At 42.9% G+C, this 22,537-nt stretch overlaps 1 protein-coding gene across 5 annotated transcripts in view; it reads left to right on the top strand.

Annotated features, from left to right (window-relative positions):
* Positions 1–22,276, top strand: part of KIF23 (kinesin family member 23) — a 34,262-nt gene extending 11,986 nt beyond the window's left edge. For 2 of the 5 annotated variants that reach the window (XM_058156760.1, XM_058156764.1), the window contains 20 exons: positions 1,414–1,550; positions 1,987–2,096; positions 2,185–2,355; positions 2,878–2,919; positions 3,495–3,607; positions 5,176–5,297; positions 5,512–5,614; positions 6,651–6,730; positions 6,824–6,943; positions 7,765–7,924; positions 13,414–13,578; positions 14,466–14,623; positions 15,217–15,390; positions 16,352–16,531; positions 16,800–17,129; positions 19,050–19,280; positions 19,720–19,802; positions 20,183–20,264; positions 20,353–20,423; positions 21,725–22,276. In XM_058156760.1, coding sequence (XP_058012743.1) covers positions 1,414–1,550; positions 1,987–2,096; positions 2,185–2,355; positions 2,878–2,919; positions 3,495–3,607; positions 5,176–5,297; positions 5,512–5,614; positions 6,651–6,730; positions 6,824–6,943; positions 7,765–7,924; positions 13,414–13,578; positions 14,466–14,623; positions 15,217–15,390; positions 16,352–16,531; positions 16,800–17,129; positions 19,050–19,280; positions 19,720–19,802; positions 20,183–20,264; positions 20,353–20,423; positions 21,725–21,740 — 2,648 coding nt within the window. In that variant the 3' untranslated portion in view covers positions 21,741–22,276. The remainder of the gene's footprint in view (positions 1–1,413; positions 1,551–1,986; positions 2,097–2,184; positions 2,356–2,877; positions 2,920–3,494; positions 3,608–5,175; positions 5,298–5,511; positions 5,615–6,650; positions 6,731–6,823; positions 6,944–7,764; positions 7,925–13,413; positions 13,579–14,465; positions 14,624–15,216; positions 15,391–16,351; positions 16,532–16,799; positions 17,130–19,049; positions 19,281–19,719; positions 19,803–20,182; positions 20,265–20,352; positions 20,424–21,724) is intronic. The other 3 variants (XM_058156761.1, XM_058156762.1, XM_058156763.1) reach the window with 3 other exon arrangements.
* Positions 22,277–22,537: the final 261 nt, after the last annotated feature.

Here is a 22,537-nt window from a genome sequence, read left to right as displayed (position 1 = left end):
CGCTTTTTTGCCCTGCCAGATATATTTCAATACAATTTTATTCAATTCTTCGAAATATTCTTTCCCCAACCTAAATGGAATTGTCTGGAATAAATATAGAATTCTAAGCAATATATTCATCTTAATATTCTCCCTATTAATGATAATTGTAAATTCTCCCACTTTGCCAAGTCTGTCACTCTCTGTTGTTTGAGTTTACTATAGTTATTCTCTAAGTGTACTACATCTTGCTATCAAGTAGATTCCCAAATATTTAATCTTATTTGTGACCTGCATCTTTGATAGTTCCACCAATTCTTCAAAGGTTTTATAATATGGAAACAGGATTGAATATGGTAGTAAAAGATCCCATTTGTAAGACTGAGAAATTAAAAAAAAACTTGGGAAGAAGGCATTAGGAAAAAAACATATCTGATTCATTGCCAAGATGACCACATGGATCTTTTTGTCTGTTCCTTTAGAACAGCGATTCTCAACCTGTGAGTCGCGACCCCGTTGGTGGTCGAATGACGATTTGCCAGGGGTCACCTAAGACCATCAGCAATATGGGAAGTATACTTGCGAGTCGAAGAATCGCGCTCTAATGGTTGACTCCACAAGCCAGCTGCAGGCTCTTCAAATCGCTAGCCGAATTCGGCTTCAGGCGAGATGAATTAAAAAAGAGAAATCTTTGCTCTGATGTCTCCCTCTCAAGCCAACTGCAATCACTCCCAATCGCTAGCTTTATCTGGCTTCAGGCGCCATAAACTTAATAGGGGAGGAGTCTCCGCTTTAATGCCTCCGTCCTCAAGGCAATCGCAAGCAGTTCAGATCGCTAGCCAATACGGCTTCTGGCGCGATAAATTCAAAAAAACAGTTTGCCGCTTTTTTTCCCCTTCTGCGGCTGCTGAGGCGCGCTGAGATCGCTGCCTAAAAAAAATAATTTTACGGTTGGGGTCGCCACATCGTGGGGAATTGTATTAAAGGGGTCGCAGCACTATAAAGGTTGAGAACCACTGCTTTAGAATGAAATATGCCTAAATTATATTGCTCAGTGCTTGAAAACATCTGTTTATAGTGCTGTCTCTAGTGCAGATGCACTTTTGAACACTTGGCACAATTTTAAAAAACTACTGCAAGTTCTCTTTCATGCTGATTTCTTCAAAAGAAACTTAAGAAAATAATTTTTCAACCTCCCCTTGTTTAATGTCTTTCTGAGGTTTTAGACCCGAAGATTCATCTCATAACTGTTCCTTCATGCACATTGATTGTACTTGTTAACTGCATTGCAAAGTCCATTGACAGCTGATGATCTGGACATCTTGGTAACTTGTACTATGTTTAAAAGTTTCTCATTAGATGGCAAAAAAATAATGGTAAAGTATTTTCATACAGTATATAAGAAAATTGTGTCTCTGTGCTTTTGAATTCTAGGCCTCCTTTTTACATATGGAGTCACGGGAAGTGGAAAAACGCACACTATGACAGGATCGTCTGGTGAGGGAGGTCTGCTTCCTCGTTGCTTGGACATGATCTTCAACAGCATAGCGTCTTTTCAGGCCAAGCGCTACGTGAGTTCAGTCTCCAAGTCTTGGGAATTGGCAGGTTAGCACAAATAAATAGGAGGGCCTAAAAATGGATAGCCATAAGACCTTGAGGAAAAGAAGGAGAAGGAAAATTGGGAAAGAGAAGGAAAAAGCAAGTGGAGATGAAGAGTCCCCCCATTTCCACAAACAGTTTGCTGAAAATAGGTTGTTTTGAAGGGTAATATCTGATTGTACTTGATGCATTTTGAACTTGTTAAAATTGTGGTAGTGAGTTGAATGAGTGAGGCAGGCCTGCCAGTCTCCAGTAAAGTCATCCCCCTTTTCAACGGAACTCAAGCAATCCAGGCCAGGATCGGAGCCTTCACTGCTTTCATTACTGTCCCGGAACTAGTGAAATAACACTTTCTGGATATCTCTTGGCAAGGATCCCCTTATTTATCCTGTGACCCTTAATCCCCAGGTCTTCAAACTTGATGATAAGAATGGAGTTGAGGTACAATGTGAAGTGGATGCTTTACTTGAACGCCAGAAAAGAGAAGCACTTCCAGTTCCCAAGACACCGGTGGGCAAGTAAGTGGCTCTGACTGACTGGAATCATTCAGGAATGTTAGAGAAGCTTCATTGAAGCAATAACTGCAGATGATTCTCACCTTGGCAGGCGACAAGTAGACCCTGAAATTGCTGACATGATCAATGTGCAAGATAATTGTAAACTGGAAGATATTGATGAAGACAGTGTCTACAGTGTGTTTGTGTCTTACATTGAAATTTATAACAACTACATTTATGATCTTTTGGATGAATCTCCGCTTGATCCCACAAAACCAAAGTGAGTAGTTTTTCTTCAATCAGGAACTATGCTAACAAGCCAGTTATAGTATATGCAAGTAAAATTGTGGTTCAGTGATTTAGATTCAAGGAAAGGTAATGTATATAGTAGATTATAGATCCGGTAGTTGATGGCTTGGGGAAAATAGGCTGTGTCGGGTTCTAAGCCTAGATAGGTAGATAGATACTGTTTAGATAAACAGTAGCATCCTCCTGTTTCGAGCTCTAAATTTGGAGAGCTGTAGTTTTCCCATGTTCATAGGCTTTGGAAATAGCCTTTTAAAAGTCTGCTTTATCAAAAGACATTGCTAAGTAGGACTTGCTTTCTCCTGTTGATACTCTTTGGTTTAGCCTGGTTTAACTATTAGTTGTTGCCAAAATTTGGACAATTCTTTAACTGGGCACGGGAATGTTTTCTGAGACTTAGTAGCTGTCATGATAAAAGTGGTTCTTAGGGAAATGCTTGTCAGTTGAATATTTAGTAACAAGGAAAGTCACTGGGGAAAATTATTTTCTTTGGTAGGTGGAACAACTGTGGCACTCCACTGCGGAATGCTGACTTCACGTATGTGGATATTATCCTCCCTACCTTTGTAGTAATCAGTGGTTACTTTCTACCTTGTAAAGCTTGTAATGTGACTTTTGCTCGCTAGTAGTTTGCATGGACAAGAGAATATGCTTGTATCCCTGTGTGTAATCTGGACAGTCTGTGTTTCCCTCTATTCTCTTCGCTTGCCTGGATAAACTAATGATAGCTGTCAGTCTCAGCAGAAACTAAAATGCATCTATCTAATTCAACATTGTCTTAAGTAACTGTCAAATACTGATAACTGATATCAACAGTTTGCTGAGGCAGTTGCCATTAACTGAAGCCCCCCTTGTGCGTGCAGAAATGGATTTATGTCAATCTATGCCTCCCACGGGCATAAGGCTTACCATTGGTTGCTTTCCTGCATATGTCACAGGCTTAATTAATTCTCTTGAGGCTGATTTCAACCATGTTATTGTAATGTAGGTGCTGATGAGCCAATACGAAATGCTTGCATCTACCTCTGGTCGTCTTTTGGCTGTATTGTTTAAATTATTAAAAGGAACTAATTGTTTTAGATAACTGATATCATTGGAATATCCCTGTTGCAGATTTCCTCAATCTAAAATTCTCCGTGAGGATCAAAATCACAACATGTATGTTGCAGGTTGCACTGAGGTAGAAGTTAAATCTACAGAAGAAGCCTTTGAAGTGTTTTGGAGAGGTAAGAAATAGAGTTACTTCCTGAAAATGTCACTTGAAACACTCCATGTCAAATCATTTTGAAGACAGCATGCTATTGAGTAAAAGAGCCATGAGGCGTGAAAGGAAATGTGTTTTATTCAGCATCTTGTTTCTGTATTAGTCAACCAGATAATTGGCTGTCCCCTGAAAAGCCTCCAGTAGGACTTGGGCACTGTATTGAAGCCCCCCTGCTACAGAGCCATGGACTGAAAATCATGCTGAACTGTCCCATTGATCTGCTTTTTCCTTTTTAAAGCCTTGTGGTTCCAGTGATTGTCATTATAAAATAACTCATCTATAAGCTGCAGCATTTCTCTCTTATCTGTATTTGTAGGTGTGAGTTTCAGTTACAAGGAGTTTGGAAGGGTGTATTTGTAGCAGAATACATATTCATTAACTGTAATTCTTCTCCATTTAGAATTTACTAGACAGCTTGGGTCCCATTGCGTCATTCTTTCAGAGATATTTCCTTACCTAAACAGAGAAACAGAATGCCCACAGATAGACAAAAAAGCAGTGGGAGTGAGAGTGACTTCTGACTTTATGCTGGCTTCCCCATTGAATTTTCTTATGGAAAGCTGATGTGCATTGGAAATCTCCCTGTCTCCATTTGCTTTGCTTATGAGAAGCTTGCAGAGAGAAAGTCAGTGGGGAAGCTGACAAGAAGTTGTAAGTTCAAGGCCAGCCCAAAATGGCTGCTGCCAGATGGGGGAGGGTATGATGTGGTGTGTGAAAGGTGCAGCATGGATTGGGAAGGTTGCATGAAAGTGGGCACAGGTTGGGGTGCATATGGTGTGCTGTGGGGAGAGGCTGGGGAGGAAATTGCGATCTTCACTGCCAACTTCCTTGTTGTCTTGTGGGAAGCTGTCAAGGAGAGTTAGACATGATCATGTGATCACAATGAAGTGGATGGCTGAACATCCATTACTTTCCCAAATTTCATTCCCACAGGAGTAATGAGTCCCTGCAATTGATAAGTTAGCCTATTTAAGGTGTCTTGGTTTAATAATTGTTGCTCTATTGTAAACTGTTTTGCCCAGTTAAAGGTCACAAATAAATAGACATGAGTTTTAATAGTATATGGATGGATGGATTGCATTTGTGTGGCCGCTTATCTCCCTAAGCTCACAACAAACAGCAATAAGAAAGTTAGAGCAATATACATGCATAAAATAAACAACCTCTTGAAAACAAAAGCAACTGTTCATCAGCAAAATCCATCCTTGCATCAAGCTGATCAAAGCCATTGTAAAAGCTCCCCCCACCCCATTGCCAATCTGCCAAGCACAGTGGCCCAGCCATGCGGTTAGGGCCTTCCTAAAAGTTTGCAAGTTGGGGCCAATCAAAGTTGGGGAAGGGGAAGATGTTACAAAGATCGTGAAAATAGCCTAATGTTTTTGCCTTTTCTGATAGGGAAGATGCTCCAATCTTCTGTTGTTTGCGTTTTTTTTTTCATCATTCAACAATATTCTTTGAGAGACAATAGCTAAAATTCTGCCCTGACTGAATTATGATAGTTGATCTAAATTTTTTCCCTTCTTTTAACAGGCCAAAAGAAGAGGCGCATTGCACACACTCAACTGAATCGAGAATCTAGTCGTTCCCACAGTGTATTTCTAATTAAACTGGCCCAGGCTCCTCTCAATGCAGATGGAGATAATGTTCTGCAGGTAAAATCAAGGTTGGCTAGCAAAGAGATGATTTCTTTCTTTAGTCAACTTTTCAAAAAGTGATAATTGTTCGACCAGTAGCACAAGTCATCATAAATGTTGCTCAGAGTCCTGGCTGTAACTTATGCTTTCCCTAAAAAGTCCAGAAATTCTCATCTTGATGCATGTATATGTAGTTTCCTGATTGAAAATCATAACATCTCTTTTCTTGCAGGACAAAGAGTTAATATCTTTGAGCCAGTTATCCCTGGTTGACCTAGCAGGGAGTGAGAGAACAAACAGGACCAAAGCCGAAGGAAACAGACTCCGTGAGGCTGGTGGGTACTTTGATACCAGTGAATGGGGTTGTGTGTCTTCTTTCAGACAAGGATTTCTGGTTTGAATTCAAGTGGACCGTTCCTTCAAGCAAGCAGGAGATACTCTGTTAAATTGCCTTTCCCAGCAGAAAGAAACAGGGCTGACTGACGTGAGGGAAGCCACAAAATGATCACAGAGGCCAAGGGGCCCACAGAAATATGGAAGTTTCTTTGAAAGATTCTTCTCTATCCAGAAGGTTTTTCTGGCTCTTGGTTCTGTATGTTTTTTCTGTTATATAAGAGCTAAAATAGCTCTTGTTTCTTAAGTGATAGATAAATCTTGGAGGAAAATTAATATGGAATTCCTTTAGTTTTGAAAAACTATTCAGGTGGAAAATATTATTTTAACTTTAATTTTAATATAATATTTTAACTTTAATTGCAAAGGATTTGAAACATTCTCAGTCCCTGTTCTTACTAGGCAAAAGTAAAATAGCACGTTTATACATTATGGTACCTTCCAGGCCGCCATTCTTCAAAGATGGATATGCATTGGGACAATTGTTAGGATTATTTGGGTGGAGTTTTCCTTGTAAAATAGAGTTCCTTTTTAATCATGTTTAACTTGTGATGTCTTCTCAGAGTTAGAAAAACTAACAGTTTTCTGGGCAACTGTATGGAAGTGGTTTGGCATAGTCTTCTAGTTTAGTTTAGAGTCTTGGGATTTCCTCATAGTCCAGTGCTGAACCTGCCAAGATTGGCCTGATGGTGCCCCTGTCGTAAACCTTCCCCTTATACTTTCCATAGTAGTCCTTTAGCTAAGGCTTTCGACCACTGTCCAAAGTTTAGTTAAAATGGTCCTTATTTCTGGAAATTTCTCTTTCCCTATCCTTTGCAAGGATATTGAAAACGCAAAGTGGCTATTTCCTTTTCATAGGAGAGGTGATCCCATGTTCTTTCAAAAACAGGAAATTAAGAAATTCTTATAAAGACAAATTCTTTTGTGAGTAGGCATCATATCAGATGGTTGTCAGACAAGTGCCATTAACTCTTCCAGGTAATATCAATCAATCACTGATGACATTAAGAACCTGTATAGAAGCTTTGCGAGAGAATCAAACTTATGGAACCAATAAGGTGTGTAGTTACCTATTTCTATGGTTTTTCCTCCTTTCCTCACTTTCTCAGTTCCTAAACTCTGAGAATGTTTTGTTCTGCTTAATTCTTCAGATGGTCCCTTACCGAGACTCCAAATTGACTCATCTTTTTAAGAATTATTTTGATGGTGAGGGTAAAGTGCGTATGATTGTCTGCGTGAATCCAAAGGCAGAAGACTATGATGAGAGTTTGGTAATTTAAATTTGTTGTTTAAGTTCAGATGCTTGAATTTATAAAAACTGGTAGCACACTTTATATATACCTTGCTCCTGAGACAGCTGTCCTTTATAGAAACTTTTTTAAATGCTGGAATATTCTTCCTATTCACATTTCAGAATATGTGTGCTGTTTATCAAATTTATATGGTAGCTCATCTTACTCAAAGTGACTCTTAGTGACAGACAATAAAATCAAAATTAAAAATATTCAAAAAAATCAGTTAAACATTAAATGTGGATAAAAATAGAGCAAAGTCACTAGGACAGATACACTATTATGTATAATATTGGTATTATTACCTTGGTACTCGGCTGCTTCAAAACTCGTTGATGCATTTGATGTATTTCTTGATGCATTTTGATGTGAAAATGTCCCAGTACTCGACCTTTGTTTAGTACTCAAACACGCTGCTAGAGGAAGAGGGGGATGGCTATGGGGAATGAACAGGAAATCAGCCATACAGGGAAGGTCGCTGACATAGGACAAGGGACAGACTCTGTATCAAGGAATGTAGATGGTAAGTCTCGTGGTTTGTTTGGGACTTGTCCCCTTTACTACCCATCGCACCTCCCAAAACGAATTAATGCCAAGTACCGAGGTATTACTGCATAGCCAGCGCAGACTTCCTCTCCCCAGGGGATCCCTAGGCTTGTGGAAATGCAGGTTTTGAGAAACATTTACAAGAAAACAAGCTCAGAGAGCACCAAGGAATCCACAGTTCAGGCCTGAGCCACAAATATACTCTTCCGTTCTTCTAATACTCCTTTTTTTTTAAAAAACAAAAAACTTGATAGCAAGTCATGAGATTTGCAGAAATCACCCAAGAAGTGGAGGTTGCACGACCTGCTGACAAACCTCTGTGTGGACTAACTCCTGGTCGGCGATTTAAGAACCAGGCTTTCAGAGAGGAGCTCTCCCGACAGCTGGAAATCCGAGGTGGACCAGTTGATGGAGGTAAATCTTTAGGTTGGTTAGACCACCTGAGATTAATAACAATAGAAATTTCTCCTTCCAGCAATTGCCTTATGTAGTTCTTCTGCCTTTACTAACCATGTAGACTCTGATCTTTGTGGATTGCTCCTCAACTAAGTGACTGTCAGACTGTCTCTGACAGAACGAAGACGTGTGTTCTGGTTTCAGTAGGCTAACATGGAAAACAGGGTGAATTCTTCTCAGAGTTTTTGGCAATTCTAGCTGTACAGTCACTGGGTTTATGACTTTTACTATCGGGAAAGGTCCCACATATTTAGGCCCAAGTTTTTTTTTACTTTTGAGTGGTTTGTAATTATTTGGTGGAGAGATAAACCTTATCTCCGACTTGGTACTTGCTCTCTGGAGACCTTTTTTTATCAGCTTGTTTTTTGTGTGCACAGTGGGCGTCATCAATTGCTTTGCGAGTCATCTTCCATGTGCTTTGTATTTGATCTATCCATTCTGATAACAATGAAATCGTGGTTTTTTCCTTTGGAAGTTCTGAGATGGGAACAAAGTCTTGACCAGAGGCTATTTTAAAAGGAGTGAATCCTGTGCTACTATGAATTGAATTATTGTAGGCTACTTCCGCAAAAGGTAGCAAGTCCGCCCAATTGTCTTGTTGATGATTAATGTAACACCGTAGATATTGTTCTAATAACGCGTTCGAGCGTTCACAGCTTTCATTAGTCTAAGGATGATGGGAGGAGCTTAATCCTTGGGTGGAGCCTATCAGCCGCAAAAACTCTTTCAAAACTGAGAAGTGAATTGAACTCCTCGATCCGAGATTATGCGTTCGGGAACTCGGTGGAGTCTGTAAATATGTTGTACAAACATTTTTGCCAAAGTTTTTGAAGAAGGTATTTTGGAACATGGGATGAAGTGGACTTGTTTGGAGAACAAATCTGTAATTACCCAGATTACTGTATTGCCCGCACTTTCGGGTAACTCCACTATGAAATCCATGGATATTTCTTTCCATGGGGCTCCTGGCCGGGCTACTGTTTGAAGCAATCCAGGAGGTTTTCCTGGTGGTCTTTTAGATGATGCACAAACAGGGCAACTTGCTATATAAGATTTAATGTCCTTTTTAAGTTCTGGCCACCAAAATTGTCTTTTAAGAAGGTGCAAGGTTTTTACAAAACCAAAATGTCCTGCCATTTTAGCATCATGGCATCGTTGTAGTATGGTTTCTCTGAGTGATACAGGAACATATAGCTTTGCTCCAATCCAAGCTAGTCCATCACGGAGCGTGCATTCGTGCGAATGAGTCGAGAACCAGTCATCTGTGTTCAAAGCTTCTTTTAACAACTTAGTTAATTCATCTGGTAGTGATGTCTCAGTTTTGGTATGGCTTCGGGTTATAGCCGGAGCTGCTAATTGCTGAATGGGGAGTATTGGGCGTACCACCTCGGAACGTGCACCATTGTATTGTGGCAGTCGTGAAAGAGCATCCGCTAGAAAGTTCTTTCCTCCGGGAATGTAATGTAAAGTAAAATTAAAGCGGTTAAAATATTGAGCCCAGCGGGCTTGTTTAGGCGAAAGTTTTCTAGGAGTTTTTAGAACTTCCAAATTTTTGTGATCAGTCCAAACTTCAAAAGGATGGTTAGAGCCCTCTAAGAATTGTCTCCAAGTACGAAGAGCCCAGTGGACTGCAAACGCTTCTTTCTCCCAAATAGCCCACCTTCTTTCAGTTTCAGTCAATTTTCGGGAAGTGAAAGCACAAGGTTGTAGTTTACCATCAGCATTGTTTTGGAGCAAAATGGTTCCGACCGCTACATCACTAGTGTCTGCTTATACCACAAAAGGAACATCCATGTCGGGGTGTTTTAAGATAGGTTCAGCAGCAAACAGCCGTTTCAACTTTTCAAACGCCACTTGACATTCCACTGACCATTCAAGGGGTAATGAAGGTTTGGGTTTTATATCTCCTTTAGTTTTTAAGAGGTTGGTGATTGGCAAAGCAATTTGAGCAAAGGAGGGGATGAATTGACGATAAAAGTTCGCAAATCCCAAGAAACTTTGCAGCTGTTTGCGTGTGCGTGGAAGGGCCCATTCCAAGACAGCTTTCACTTTCTCTGGGTCCATTTCCAATCCGTCCGCCGAAATGCGGTACCCTAAGTAGTCTATTTTTGTTTGATGAAAATCACATTTGGATAGTTTGCAATAAAGTTCTGCGGCTAATAATTTTTTGAGTACCACTCTTACTAGCTTTATGTGCTCGTCCATTGTTTCTGTGTAGATAAGTATATTATCGAGGTAAACAAGAACCCCTTTAAAAAAGTGTTGATGGAGTATTTCATTTATTAATTGCATGAAAACTGCAGGCGCCCCCTGCAGTCCAAACAGAAGTACTCGAAACTGAAAGCATCCCAGGGGGCAGTTGAAAGCTGTTTTCCACTCATCCCCTTCCTTTATACGAACTCTGTAGTAAGCCTCTCGTAGGTCTAATTTGGTAAAAAACTTCCCTTTTGCTAGATGGGCTAACATGTCTTCCATGAGCGGCATGGGGTATACGTTTTTGGCGCATATCGCGTTCAAATTTCTATAGTCGACTATGAGACGAAAGGAGCCATCTTTCTTTTCTCGGAACATCATTTGTGCAGCCACTCGAGGCCTAGCCGGTTGTATAAACCCCCACTCTAAATTTTTGTCTATAAATTTACGTAGCTCCCCCAATTCTTTTTGGGTCATGGGGTAAGCTTTTGGTTTACCTCTGGGAGTATATCTGTTGCACAGTCAGTAGGCCTATGGGGGGCAGGGGTAGAACATCTGATGCTTTCTCACTAAAGATTTCTCATAAGTCCCAGTATTCTTAGGGAATTCTCTCCTCCCCTTCTATTCGTTCTGTCATTGCCCCCATCACGTCTCCACTCTTGGCGCCTTAGAGCAAAAGCGTAAGACCCCCGTCTTCCAGTTAATATGGGGGGTTCCCCATATTCCGCAGCCATGACAGGCCTAGCAGCAGAGGCTGGTCCATCCCCGGGGCTACTATGAAGTTTAGGACCTCTTGATGGTCTCCCATCGTCATTTCTATGGGTTCCGTTACAAAATGGGCGGGGCCTCCCCCTGCCACAGAGCCATCCAACTGGGCAAAGGCTATAGGCCTACTTAAGGTTCTCAATTTAGTTCCATTTTCTCTACTACCTCGGGGCTGATGATGCACCTAGTACACCCGGAGTCTAGGAGCGCTAGCATTTCCCCTTTATTTCCCGAGGAAGGGACATGCAGTTTGACCGGGATATTCAAAGGACCCCGTGTCCAACTCACCAGAAGGTCTTCATCGGACTCGGATGTGGTTTCGCTGTCATCTGACTTGGTTGGCGTCCCACGCTCCTCCTCGATGGAAGTGGCCTTCTTGGCGACGCCTTCTTTTGCCTTTGCCGGCTCTCGCGCCTTAGTAGTTGGTTTCACCGGTTCCTTTCTACCACTAGGAGTCGTCTTTGGCACCAGCTTCACCTGGCAGTCAGCTGCTCGGTGGCCTTCTTTCCCACATCTGTAGCAAGCAGTAGAACGTTGCCTCCCATTCTCCGAAGGGCCTCTTTGAAGGGCCTCTAGGGAAATGGGCGGGGTTTTGCCTTCCAACGTGCTCTGCTCGACTACTATCCCTCGCCAGCTCGATTTCCATCTCCGCTGCCAAGGTATACCAGCCATACAGTGTGGTTGGAGAGGCCCGTGCCCAGCACAGCGCATACAAATCTCCATTCAGGCCATCTTTGTAAATGTCCACAAGGGTCACCTCCGACCATCCTCTCATCATGGGAACCAGATCACTAAACTCCTGGTTGTAGTCAGCCACTGGTCTCCTCCCTTGTCTGATGGTTTTCATCCGGCCTTTGGCCTTCTGCTCTGCCAGGGGGTCCTCGAACCTCCTCCTCAGTGCAGTCATGAAATGCTCGTAGTTTTGCAGTAAGGGGGAGTGCCCGTTGTATAACGACACAAACCACGCAGCTGCTCTTCCAGTTACGTTTTGGGTCACAGCTCTAACCTGCACTGCCTGCGACCAATATTCTTCCCCCCAGTCCATCATATGGTTATTCACTAACGCCAGGAACAGTCCTAGCTCCTTGGCATCTCCATCGAATTTCCCAGATAGGGGGGGAATTTTAGGCTTTTTTCTTCCTCTGCGCAGCCTCACTTGGCCAGCAGGTGGCGTACGCCCTCCATCCGACTCAGCTGCCTCTGGGAAGGGGATTTCTGGCTCTGGGCCTTCCGAAATCTCTACGCATTGGGAAACTCCCCCAGCTGCTCCCCTGGCAGTTCCTTCGTCCTCTTCTCCCTCCCCCCTGGAGGACCGAATAGGGGATTCATACCTTTGGCGAGCTGCTTGCCTTAGTTTCACCTCACGGTAAAGACGCAATGCCTCGTCCAACTGGAGCCTGTCTCTGATTTCCTGCTCTTGTTTCCAATCTGAAAGCCTGGCCTTCCCCTTTCTCCTTGTAGCCACTCCAGAGGGAGGCTCTTCGGGATCTGGCTGCCTCATTTTTTCTTCCAGCTGCAATTGTTCCATCCACCGAGCTCTGCAGTCCTCCAGTTCAGCGTTAAAACTAACAGTAGAAGTACCTCCTGGTGGCTCCTCCAGTTCAGAAGCTGGCTGGCTTCCCATCGAAGTTTTCTTTTCGACCCCCTCGGTATTTAGGCTTAAATCCTGGTTGATCGACATGGTGTGCAGATTCAACTTAATGTCAGACTGTCTCTGATTATATTTAGGAAATGAAACACCTTGACTTCATTTGGAAATAAAGAAAAGTACTTTTACTAAATACATCTGGACTACAGCCGTGTAAAGTTGAATCTGAGACAAAATATGGCTAACATCCCATATCCCCTCGTTAGTCCCTCCTCCCCACCAAAGGTCAGGCAGGGCTGGTCCAATGCCAGTTGCTTCTCGCCCCCCGTGGTAATCTTCCGAAGGTCACCGGCAGTTTTATCATCTCAGGAATGCAGGGTTCGTTGGAAAGCCCGCACGTCTGGCGTTCATACTGATTTCAAACCTTTGCTCCCCCTCCCTTCTTCTTTATGTCAGACGACACTCTTAAAGAGCCCTCTTCTGTTAAGGGCCTCTGGTGGCTCAGCAGACTAAGTCTGTCTGTTATTAACACAGCTGCTTGCAATTACTGCAAGTTCAAGTCCCACCAGGCCCAAGGTTGACTCAGCCTTCCATCCTTTATAAGGTAGGTAAAATGAGGACCCAGATTGTTGGGGGGGGGGCAATAAAAGTTGACTTTGTATATAATATACAAATGGATGAAAACTATTGCTTGACATAGTGTAAGCTGCCCTGAGTCTTCGGAGAAGGGCGGGATATAAATTCAAATTAAAAAAAAAACCTGAATAGGATAGTATACAAACTATTTTACATTAACATAATGACATTGCAATCTAACTAGTGAATACAGATTGCACACATAGAAGATAAATAGAGTGAAGGTTGGAGTGGAGGCTGACCGTGACTTGTTTTGCTTGTCTAGACAGAGGCCCCTTGGTCAGAGAATTGCTCCTGCAGAACTTCCCTCCAGTGCCTTCCTGTGAACTTCTGGACATCAATGATGACCAGACCCTCCCTCGGCTGATTGAAGTGCTTGAAAAGCGGCACCACATTCGGCAGAAGTTGTCAGAAGAGTTTGCCAAAAACGGTAAGTACTTGGCACCAACTTGTCTTGTCCTGGCTGAAAGTGAATAAATTGTGAGGTTCCTCATGGGAGGGTGATTGCTTACTGAAATCAGCAAATACACAGTAGCCTAAAAATAATTAGAAGAGGTGGTAAGTTTTCCACGAAAAGATCTTAGAATGTGTGTTTGTCCAACATCCTGTATCTGGAATTTCCATGTTTCACCCGTTGTAAATTGGGGGCCTTTGCATACCTTAGGGTTGTGCATCAGTTATACCCATTCTTGGATTGGACACTTTGCTCACTGATGCCCTCATGACCTCTCCTCTGGATTACTGCAATGCACTCTACATGGGGCTGCCCTTGAAGAGCATTCAACCAGTTCAGCTAATGCAGAGTGCAGCTGAATGGTGTCAGATATTTGACACATATAACATCATTGCTATGTGAGCTGCATTGGCTACCTGATGCAACTCAAGGTGCTGGTTGCTACTTTTAAAGCCCTTTAAGACTTTGATCAGATTACCTGGGCTTCTCCCAGTCATTTCTACCCATCAGCTCAGTCTGGCAGGTTGGGCACGCTACGGGTTCCGTCAACCAAGGCATGTAGATGATAGGTATTGGGACTTGTGCCTTCTCTGTGGTAGTGCCTCTCTGGAACATTCTCCTTTCAGAAATGAGGATGACTGCAACCCTGTTGGCCTTTCATAATGCCATGGAGACCCGGTTATGTGCCCAGGTCTGGGGCCCCAAGAATGTTAAGGACTCATTTCATGGTTATAGTAACATGGCAATAGTTTTACTCAGTGACCATATATATTTATTTTATATTGTTTCCATGTTTCTGTGATAAACAGAATCACTTGTTTAGATAGGCAGCTATAGAAATCAAATATCTTTTTCTGTTCTAGTTCTATGTGTAAAGAACATGTTGCAAGAACTTGATGCCAGCATTGTATCCAAGGAGAACTTTGCACAAGTGAAAATAGCTGAAAGAGAAAAAATTATAACAGGACAGAAAACTGAGATTGAGCGACTAGAGAAGAAAGCGAAAACTCTGGAATATAAGGTTTTTATTTATTGTTTCATGATTAAGTATAGCACTCATTTGTAAATATTTCTGCCCAGAAATAAAAAATTGGATTGCTGAAGTAGTTCTCCATTTGTTGATGGATTGTAATTTCTTGACATGAGGCAGACCTGAGAGGTTAGCAGGCTTTTAAGAGAGTGGGCAGCATCATGAATTCTGTGCAATACCACAAGGGCTAAGAAATTTTGAACACTAAAAGGGAGACCTCAGTTTACTCAACAGGTTTGAAAACATAATTTTGGCAAACAGTGGTTAACTACTGTCTTGTGATGGTTGCTAATGACTTTTATGATACCATACTTTTACAATGCAGGATCTTGCTTTGCCAAAAAACAAAAAAGTTGTGCTAAATTTTGTGGAGGGAGTTTTCAGAATAGCAATAACACTTAGACTTATGTCTGCTTCACAGTGCTTTACAGCCCTCTCTAAGCAGTTTACAGTGTCAACATCTTGCCCCCAACAATCTAGACCCTCATTTTACTTTTGTTGAGAATCGAACTGCTGGCAGCCAGCAGTCACCAAAAGTAGCCTGCAGTACTGCATTCCAACCACATTGCAATCTTTCATACCAGATTGACATCCTGGAGAAAACAACAGCAATTTATGAAGAAGAGAAGCGCAACCTGCAGCAGGAACTAGAAAGCAAGAGTCAAAAGCTGCAGCGTCACGTTTCAGACAAGCGCCGACTAGAAGCTCGTTTACAGGGCATGGTGACAGAGACGACAATGAAATGGGAAAAGGAATGTGTGAGTATGACTGGTTTACTGAACCATGGGGCTGGGAAGAAGCAGTTTCCGTTTCACAGTAGAAGACATAGCTGGAAGGATTTAATGCTATTTCTGGAAAGTCTGGCTAACTTACTTGATTGCTGGATAGGCAGCTAAACACTATAAGGCATGTCTCTGTGTGCTTAATTTTTCCCACATAAGAGTGGGGACATTAAACTGTAAATGCAAAGATGTACAATGCTGCTTTGGCCTGTTCATTAAACATTTCTGGGAATGCATCTGACGTTCATTCTTGTATAGGGTGCAAGCTGATCTTCCAGACTGCATTAGAGAAGGTTGAGGATTTGTGTGGGCATCTCCCGTTTCTTTCCTGGTGATGGTTTTCTCTACCAGAGGAGGACTTTATTGCTATAATTTATTCATGCAAGATTTAAGTAAACAGTTGGCAGCAGTAATTTTTTTTAAAATAAAGAAAGCCTGATGTTCAGGATTGGAAGGGACCTTGGAGGTTGGGCCGCAGCCTCTGTCTTTTGTCGTGGTGGTAAGACCATGATTAGGCATTCATTAATGTCTAATGAAGGAGAGACTGCAGATCTTATTTTAAGGCAAATGTAGCCAGCATTACTGAACCATAGGCTGCCTTTCCTTGGAATACAAATATGTGGCCATGGCTGGAATTAGTAGGTGTCAACCCATACCTTAATTTTCTGACAACTGGTATGTGTTCTTCTTACCACTTAACTAAAATTACTTTGAAAGAAAAAAATCTCTTTATTTTTGCCCATTAAAATTACTGGTGTTACTGTTTTCCTGCCATTCCTGAATTAACATAGCAGATAATTTTTCAGAATCTTAATATTTCAGCAGGCATCTATTTCACTTTAGAGACATGTCCTTGGAATCAAAAACCTGCCAATCAGTTAATATTGCATTGGTTAGTATACCGTGTGTAATGGTAGCCTTTCTTCTTACCGTGCAGGAGCGGCGTGTGGCAGCCAAGCAACTGGAGATGCAGAATAAACTTTGGGTGAAAGATGAGAAACTAAAGCAGCTCAAAGCCATTGTCACAGAGCCTAAGAGTAACAAACCTGAGAGGCCTTCCCGGGAAAAAGATCGAGAGAAAGTTCTACAAAGATCATTGTCTCCTCCCCCAATACCTGTAAGTTTCTTTTGAGAGTGAATGTGCACCTGTCTCTGCACACATCCACCACTGTGGCAAATGAATCTGAGAAATCAAACTCCTATGGCTGGGAGACTGTAGTTCAGCCAGGAGAATTCTCTGTGAGCCACCACCTTGAATTAGCTTTGAATCTTTCTGTTTGTGCATGTTTTCTCTTTCTAACTCTGCTTCGTATCGGAGATGGGGCTGAGTTTTGTGGTAGTGTTCTTTTCTTTTTGCCTTATTCATTAACTGCACCTTTCTTCAGTTTTCCAGTAACTGTATCCCTCACCTGCCTAACAACTATGATCCTCCTGCCAGAAGCCAGCCAAAGCTGCAGAGGCGTTCAAATTCTTGTAGCAGCATTTCCGTGGCTTCCTGCATCTCGGAGTGGGAACAGAGAACACCTACTCGGCACAGCAAGCCTCCTGACAAGGGTGACAATGGCCTCCCTAGAGCCAGGAGTAGACTGCAGGAGCCAGAACAAGCCAGGCCCTGGGTTATGTCAGAGAGAAGACGGGGCATGTGCTGGACAGGACTTCTGGCAGCTTCCAGCACTAAAGGGCCCTTAGAGCTAGAAGAGGACTTGTGCTGCAGGGTCAGTGTTATGTCGCAGCTATGGTTACCCCTGACTGAATGGCAGGGAAACATATCTCACCACCATGGGAGTTGCAGACAGAACAAGAGAATGGCTGTCATTGGTAGAGCTGTAGATTCACAGACGGGGGCTAATCTGGAGGAGCTGCTTGCTGCCCAGGCCAGCTTTCTCCCTGGGGTCAAGGTTCTCCATCAAGGCTGAATGGTCGTCCTGTGAGGTTCTGTCCCTTTTTCTTGCCATTTGGACACTGTCCTGATGTCTTCACGTTAATTGACAATGAGTTTATCCTTACATACTTGTTTACACGACAAATCTCTAATTTTGGGTAACTAGTTTGAATTAACTAAGTAGAAATTAGCTCTTCAAATAAATCTCAAATTAAAAAAAACAACCCCTTTGGAATTTCAAAGAAATTCCAATATCTTGCGGTGATGCCCTTAATAGTAAAGGCTGCAAGTCTTTAGTAAAAATAGTAAAGGCCACTTAGGCCTGAAGGGGTTTACTACTTTGCAGCTTGGGAACGGCTTACTATTCTCTGCCTTTTTTTCTATGTTCATAATCATCATAGTAGAGAGTGTACTATTTTGTATTTTATGTATGTATGCATACATAAAATGATCTTTGAATGACTTCTGGGCCATTTCCTGCTATTCTGCATTGCTGGGAGATGCAGAGTGCGTAAAAGCAGAACCTTTGAGGTCTGGCCTCAAAATGTGGTATTCTTTGCTCTCTTGGTGCTTCTGGTTTCTTCGATTTTTACCTGCTGAAGCCTGGAAGGATCCTAAACTACTGACCCAAATTGATTGGTAGAGAGCTTCGGCTAATCTGCGGTTGCCAATTTGTGCTTGTTTTTCCTCTTCCTATAATACAAATAAAGTGTATGTAAGATTTCAGTAGCAAATGTTGGGTTAGGGTTAACTTGCTCGACTATCCCTGGAAGATGCACTTTCCAAGGATAAGCTTAGGAAACTTGCCTACTAATTTTATACAATTCCTTTGGTGATCTCCCAGAATGCTCCTCCTGTTCGCCTTCACAGGCGGGGCTAATCTGGAGGAGCTGCTTGCTGCCCAGGCCAGCTTTCTCCCTGGGGTCAAGGTTCTCCATCGAGGCTGAATGGTCGTCCTGTGAGGTTCTGTCCCTTTTTCTTGCCATTTGGACACTGTCCTGATGTCTTCACGTTAATTGACAATGAGTTTATCCTTACATACTTGTTTACGACAAATCTCTAATTTTGGGTAACTAGTTTGAATTAACTAAGTAAAATTAGCTCTTCAAATAAATCTCAAATTAAAAAAACAACCCCTTTGGAATTTCAAAGAAATTCCAATATCTTGCGGTGATGCCCTTAATAGTAAAGGCTGCAAGTCTTTAGTAAAAATAGTAAAGGCCACTTAGGCCTGAAGGGGTTTACTACTTTGCAGCTTGGGAACGGCTTACTATTCTCTGCCTTTTTTTCTATGTTCATAATCATCATAGTAGAGAGTGCACTATTTTGTATTTTATGTATGTATGCATACATAAAATGATCTTTGAATGACTTCTGGGCCATTTCCTGCTATTCTGCATTGCTGGGAGAGGCAGAGTGCGTAAAAGCAGAACCTTTGAGATCTGGCCTCAAAATGTGGCATTCTTTGCTCTCTTGGTGCTTCTGGTTTCTTTGATTTTTACCTGCTGAAGCCTGGAAGGATCCTAAACTACTGACCCAAATTGATTGGTAGAGAGCTTCGGCTAATCTGCGGTTGCCAATTTGTGCTTGTTTTTCCTCTTCCTATAATACAAATGAAGTGTATGTAAGATTTCAGTAGCAAATGTTGGGTTAGGGTTAACTTGCTCGACTATCCCTAGAAGATGCACTTTCCAAGGATAAGCTTAGGAAACTTGCCTACTAATTTTATACAATTCCTTTGGTGATCTCCCAGAATGCTCCTCCTGTTCGCCTTCGTCACAGACGGTCTCGCTCAGCAGGAGAGAGGTGGGTGGATCATAAACCTCCTTCCAATATCCAGACCGAAACAGTCATGCAGCCACAAGTCCCCCATGCCATCATGGTAACCTCTGCAAATGAGAAGGCGCTGGCCAAGTGTGACAAATACATGCTGACCCACCAGGAGCTGGCCTCGGATGGGGAGATTGAGACAAAGCTGATCAAGGTAAGCTGTTAGGCTGGCAAGGAGACTTTTGTTAAGAGTGCTGCCCTGGGAGCATCCTGTGTTGTGCATCGAGTTTCTCCAGAGGTCCTCCAAGAAAAAAGCACATTGCAACCAGGGATGCTTTCCTACAATTTCTGGGGCTGTTGGGTGGAAGTGTTAAACTGGAGCAAAACTGTCTATAATTTGTTACTCAGGGCTGTAGGCAAATAGTGGTACAAACCTAGTTGAGCTTTTGACTGACTGACTGGGCTTTATCTCTGGAAAAGGGGTGTAATTTAGCTGCTTTGTACTTCTGAGAGATCAGGAAAAAAACCTTTTCTTCTAGCTTTACTTACATATGTATAAGAATGCAATGAAAATAAGTTGTTACCTGGTCAATTGTGCCAATAAATTTTTTCTGTTCAGAGATTTTCTTATAAACAGATTTTGTTTTTGAAAGGGGGATGTTTTCAAGACCAGAGGCGGTGGACAGGCTGTTCAGTTCACTGAAATAGAGACCTTGAAACAAGAGTCACCAACAGGGTGAGTCCCATTCAGCCCAAACGGTTTTGCCCTTTCATGCCCCAGATCAGTGGGAGTGGAAACGGAGGTGATTCCTGGGTGTTAGTGGAGATGATGACCAGGCCTTCATCTTTCGTGCATGCCTAAAGAATCTGGGTTCCGAGAAGGCCAGGAACTCCCGTGGGTAAAATGGTAAAAATACAGAGTAAGCATATGAAATTACAAATTGGAAATATCTCTAGGTTAATATAAAACAGGGACAGTCTTTCCTCTCCCCTTAGCCTGTACCTGGGTACTTTCAAGCAGGAGATTGACCTGAAGAGTTTTCAAGCCTGCCTCTGAACTGTTTCAAACCTTAACAACCTTCTCCTTTTCTATACCTAACCCACCAACTCTTCCAGACGCAAGCGGCGATCGTCTCCCTCAAGCCCTCGCCTCCCTGAGGAGGCTTCCGAGTCAGAATGGACTGATGTAGAAACACGGGTAAGTCAGGAGTATCTTTGGCAGAGGATGGGATGGGTGCTCCCGAGTCGCCTCCTGACAGCTTTGCCTGCCTTTTTTTTTTGGCCAGTGTTCAGTCGCAGTGGAGATGAAAGCAGGTTCCCACCTTGGGCCTGGCTATCAACATCACGCTCAGCCCAAGTAAGTTCTCCGTGTTCCTCTCAGCCTGAAGACTTTCTCCAATGTTCCAGAGAGAGGCTGGGTACTTGACAAGATCTGGGTGCTGGTGCGGGAGACGGGTAAAGAGCTAGTGCTTAGGACTGAAAATAAGACTTCACTATTGAGGTTTGACCTCTTGCAGATAAGTGCTGGCTATGCTGTGGAAGTGATCTGTTCAGCTCAGGGAAGAACACTGACAGTTGTGCAAGGCAGGAAAGAGGGCATCCGAGGTAAAAAGAGGTTAATGCGAGTTCTTCAAAGTAAAAGGCAATCGTCAGCATTCGGGCAAACCTGCCAGTTAATGGTTTTCTAGCTACAGGGAGGGCTGGATAGCACAACCTGCTTGTCCTCCATGCAACTCTCCCTGGTGGGCCTGAGTTTCTGTTTCTCACACTCCTTTCACTCTATTATACAGTGTGTTGTGTCTCGCCCGCTCCCCCTGCCGCTCTTATCTCCTGCCTGACACTGATAGTTCGGAAGAATGTCCTGGCATGCCTCCAGCCCCCAGCCCTGGCACCATGCCCAGACAGGCTGAGCAAGACGAAGGGCCTGACGTGCCTTCAGCCCCCAGTCCTGGCACCATGCCCAGGCAAACGGAGCAACTAAACCCCTCCCCCACAGCATGTGAGCCTGAAGAATGTGAGGCCAGTCATGAGCTAGGATTGTCAACAGCTGGAGGCTGGAGAGATCCTCGCTTCCGGAGAGTTGAGAGGCGACGTCAGCAAAAGGAAGGGAGGGGCAGGCCTGGATAAGTGCTGAGTCATGGAGCCACACCCCATGGCCTATATAAAGGATCTGCTTTCTGGCATTCTCTGAGTCAGGCAAAGTCTAACTTGGATTGCTGAAGTCACTTCCTGGTCTCCTGCCTGCCTTGAGAACTCTGATAGGACTTTGGCAGAGCTGCAGAGGCATGCTTGATACGGACTTCCCCGACCCGGCCGTCAGCGGAGGAGTGGGACACGACACAGTGGTTTAGGCTCTAAGCCTTTCTGGGATGCTGACTCTTCCTGGCCCATTATTCCATTTGTCTCCCTGAGCCAAGCTATGGCCCCGGGACAATGTTCAGAGAACACAAGGCAGTAGAAGATAGGTGTGTGGTGCCCACTCCTCTGAGGGAAGAGAGTCCTGTGCCAGGGAGTGGCTCTGAGAATTGAAACACCTCTCTGGGTCGCTGCTGGGAGGGAAAATTGGATTCCAGTCCAATTTTAAGCTCTCTGTTTTTTCATATAGAACTGCAGACTTTGATCATGATTGGGGATAACAGTCTTGTCCTCTCTTTGCAGACGCAGAAAACCCTGAAGCTTTGAGATTTCTTCTTCTGGAAACCTTTTCAAATAAAGTTTCAGGATACATAGCTGGCTATGCTAGAAAGTGACAAAAGGGAAATTAAATAAAAAGTGCCTCTCTTGATCCTCCTCTACATCATGACTTTGAGGAAGATGATGACCTCATTTTATTATTTTATGCATTTCTCTGTCTTCTTGCAAAGTTTTTACTCCATTTACTCCATTTTTCTTCTTGTACTTCAACACTTGTTTCCATGCCTACTTTTAGGCAACAATGTATTAGATTGTTGCTATTTATTTATCATCATGCACTTTAGTATCTCTGGGTAGCGTTTTGAATTTTGCATTTAAAAAGAGCTGTTTTTTGGGTTTCCTTTAAAACTGCAGGGCCTTCCCCAGGAATGTTGTATACAGGAGGCAGCTTTGGTTCTTTGCTAGGCAGAATTTCAGTGTATTCACGATGATTAGAAACTTTGTAGTGATGAATCCACAGCTGTTGTGACTTTTTCAACTGAATTTGCAAATAAAAAATTCATTCATAGCTTCCTACATTCAGTGCCCTTTCTGATCTGCCCTGGCCATATTAAGAGGAAGGATCTCCATTTATTCGGAGCATGGAACGGTTCTTGTTCCTTTCACACTCATTCTGTGTAAACATTCTGAAAGCCAAAATATTTGCAAGTTTATGCAATGAAAAAGTTTTAAAAATTCAGGTATCATCGACAAGCCACACCATTGAAAGTAATTGTAGCTGCTGCTGCCAAATCTCCCATTTGGATGCAGCCGCCTCTTGTCCCTGACACAGATGTC

The sequence above is a fragment of the Ahaetulla prasina genome, chromosome 13 (genome assembly GCF_028640845.1).
Source record: "Ahaetulla prasina isolate Xishuangbanna chromosome 13, ASM2864084v1, whole genome shotgun sequence".
NCBI lineage: Eukaryota > Metazoa > Chordata > Lepidosauria > Squamata > Colubridae > Ahaetulla > Ahaetulla prasina.
Note: the sequence above shows the minus strand (reverse complement) of the source record. Positions and strands in the feature narration are given on the sequence as shown.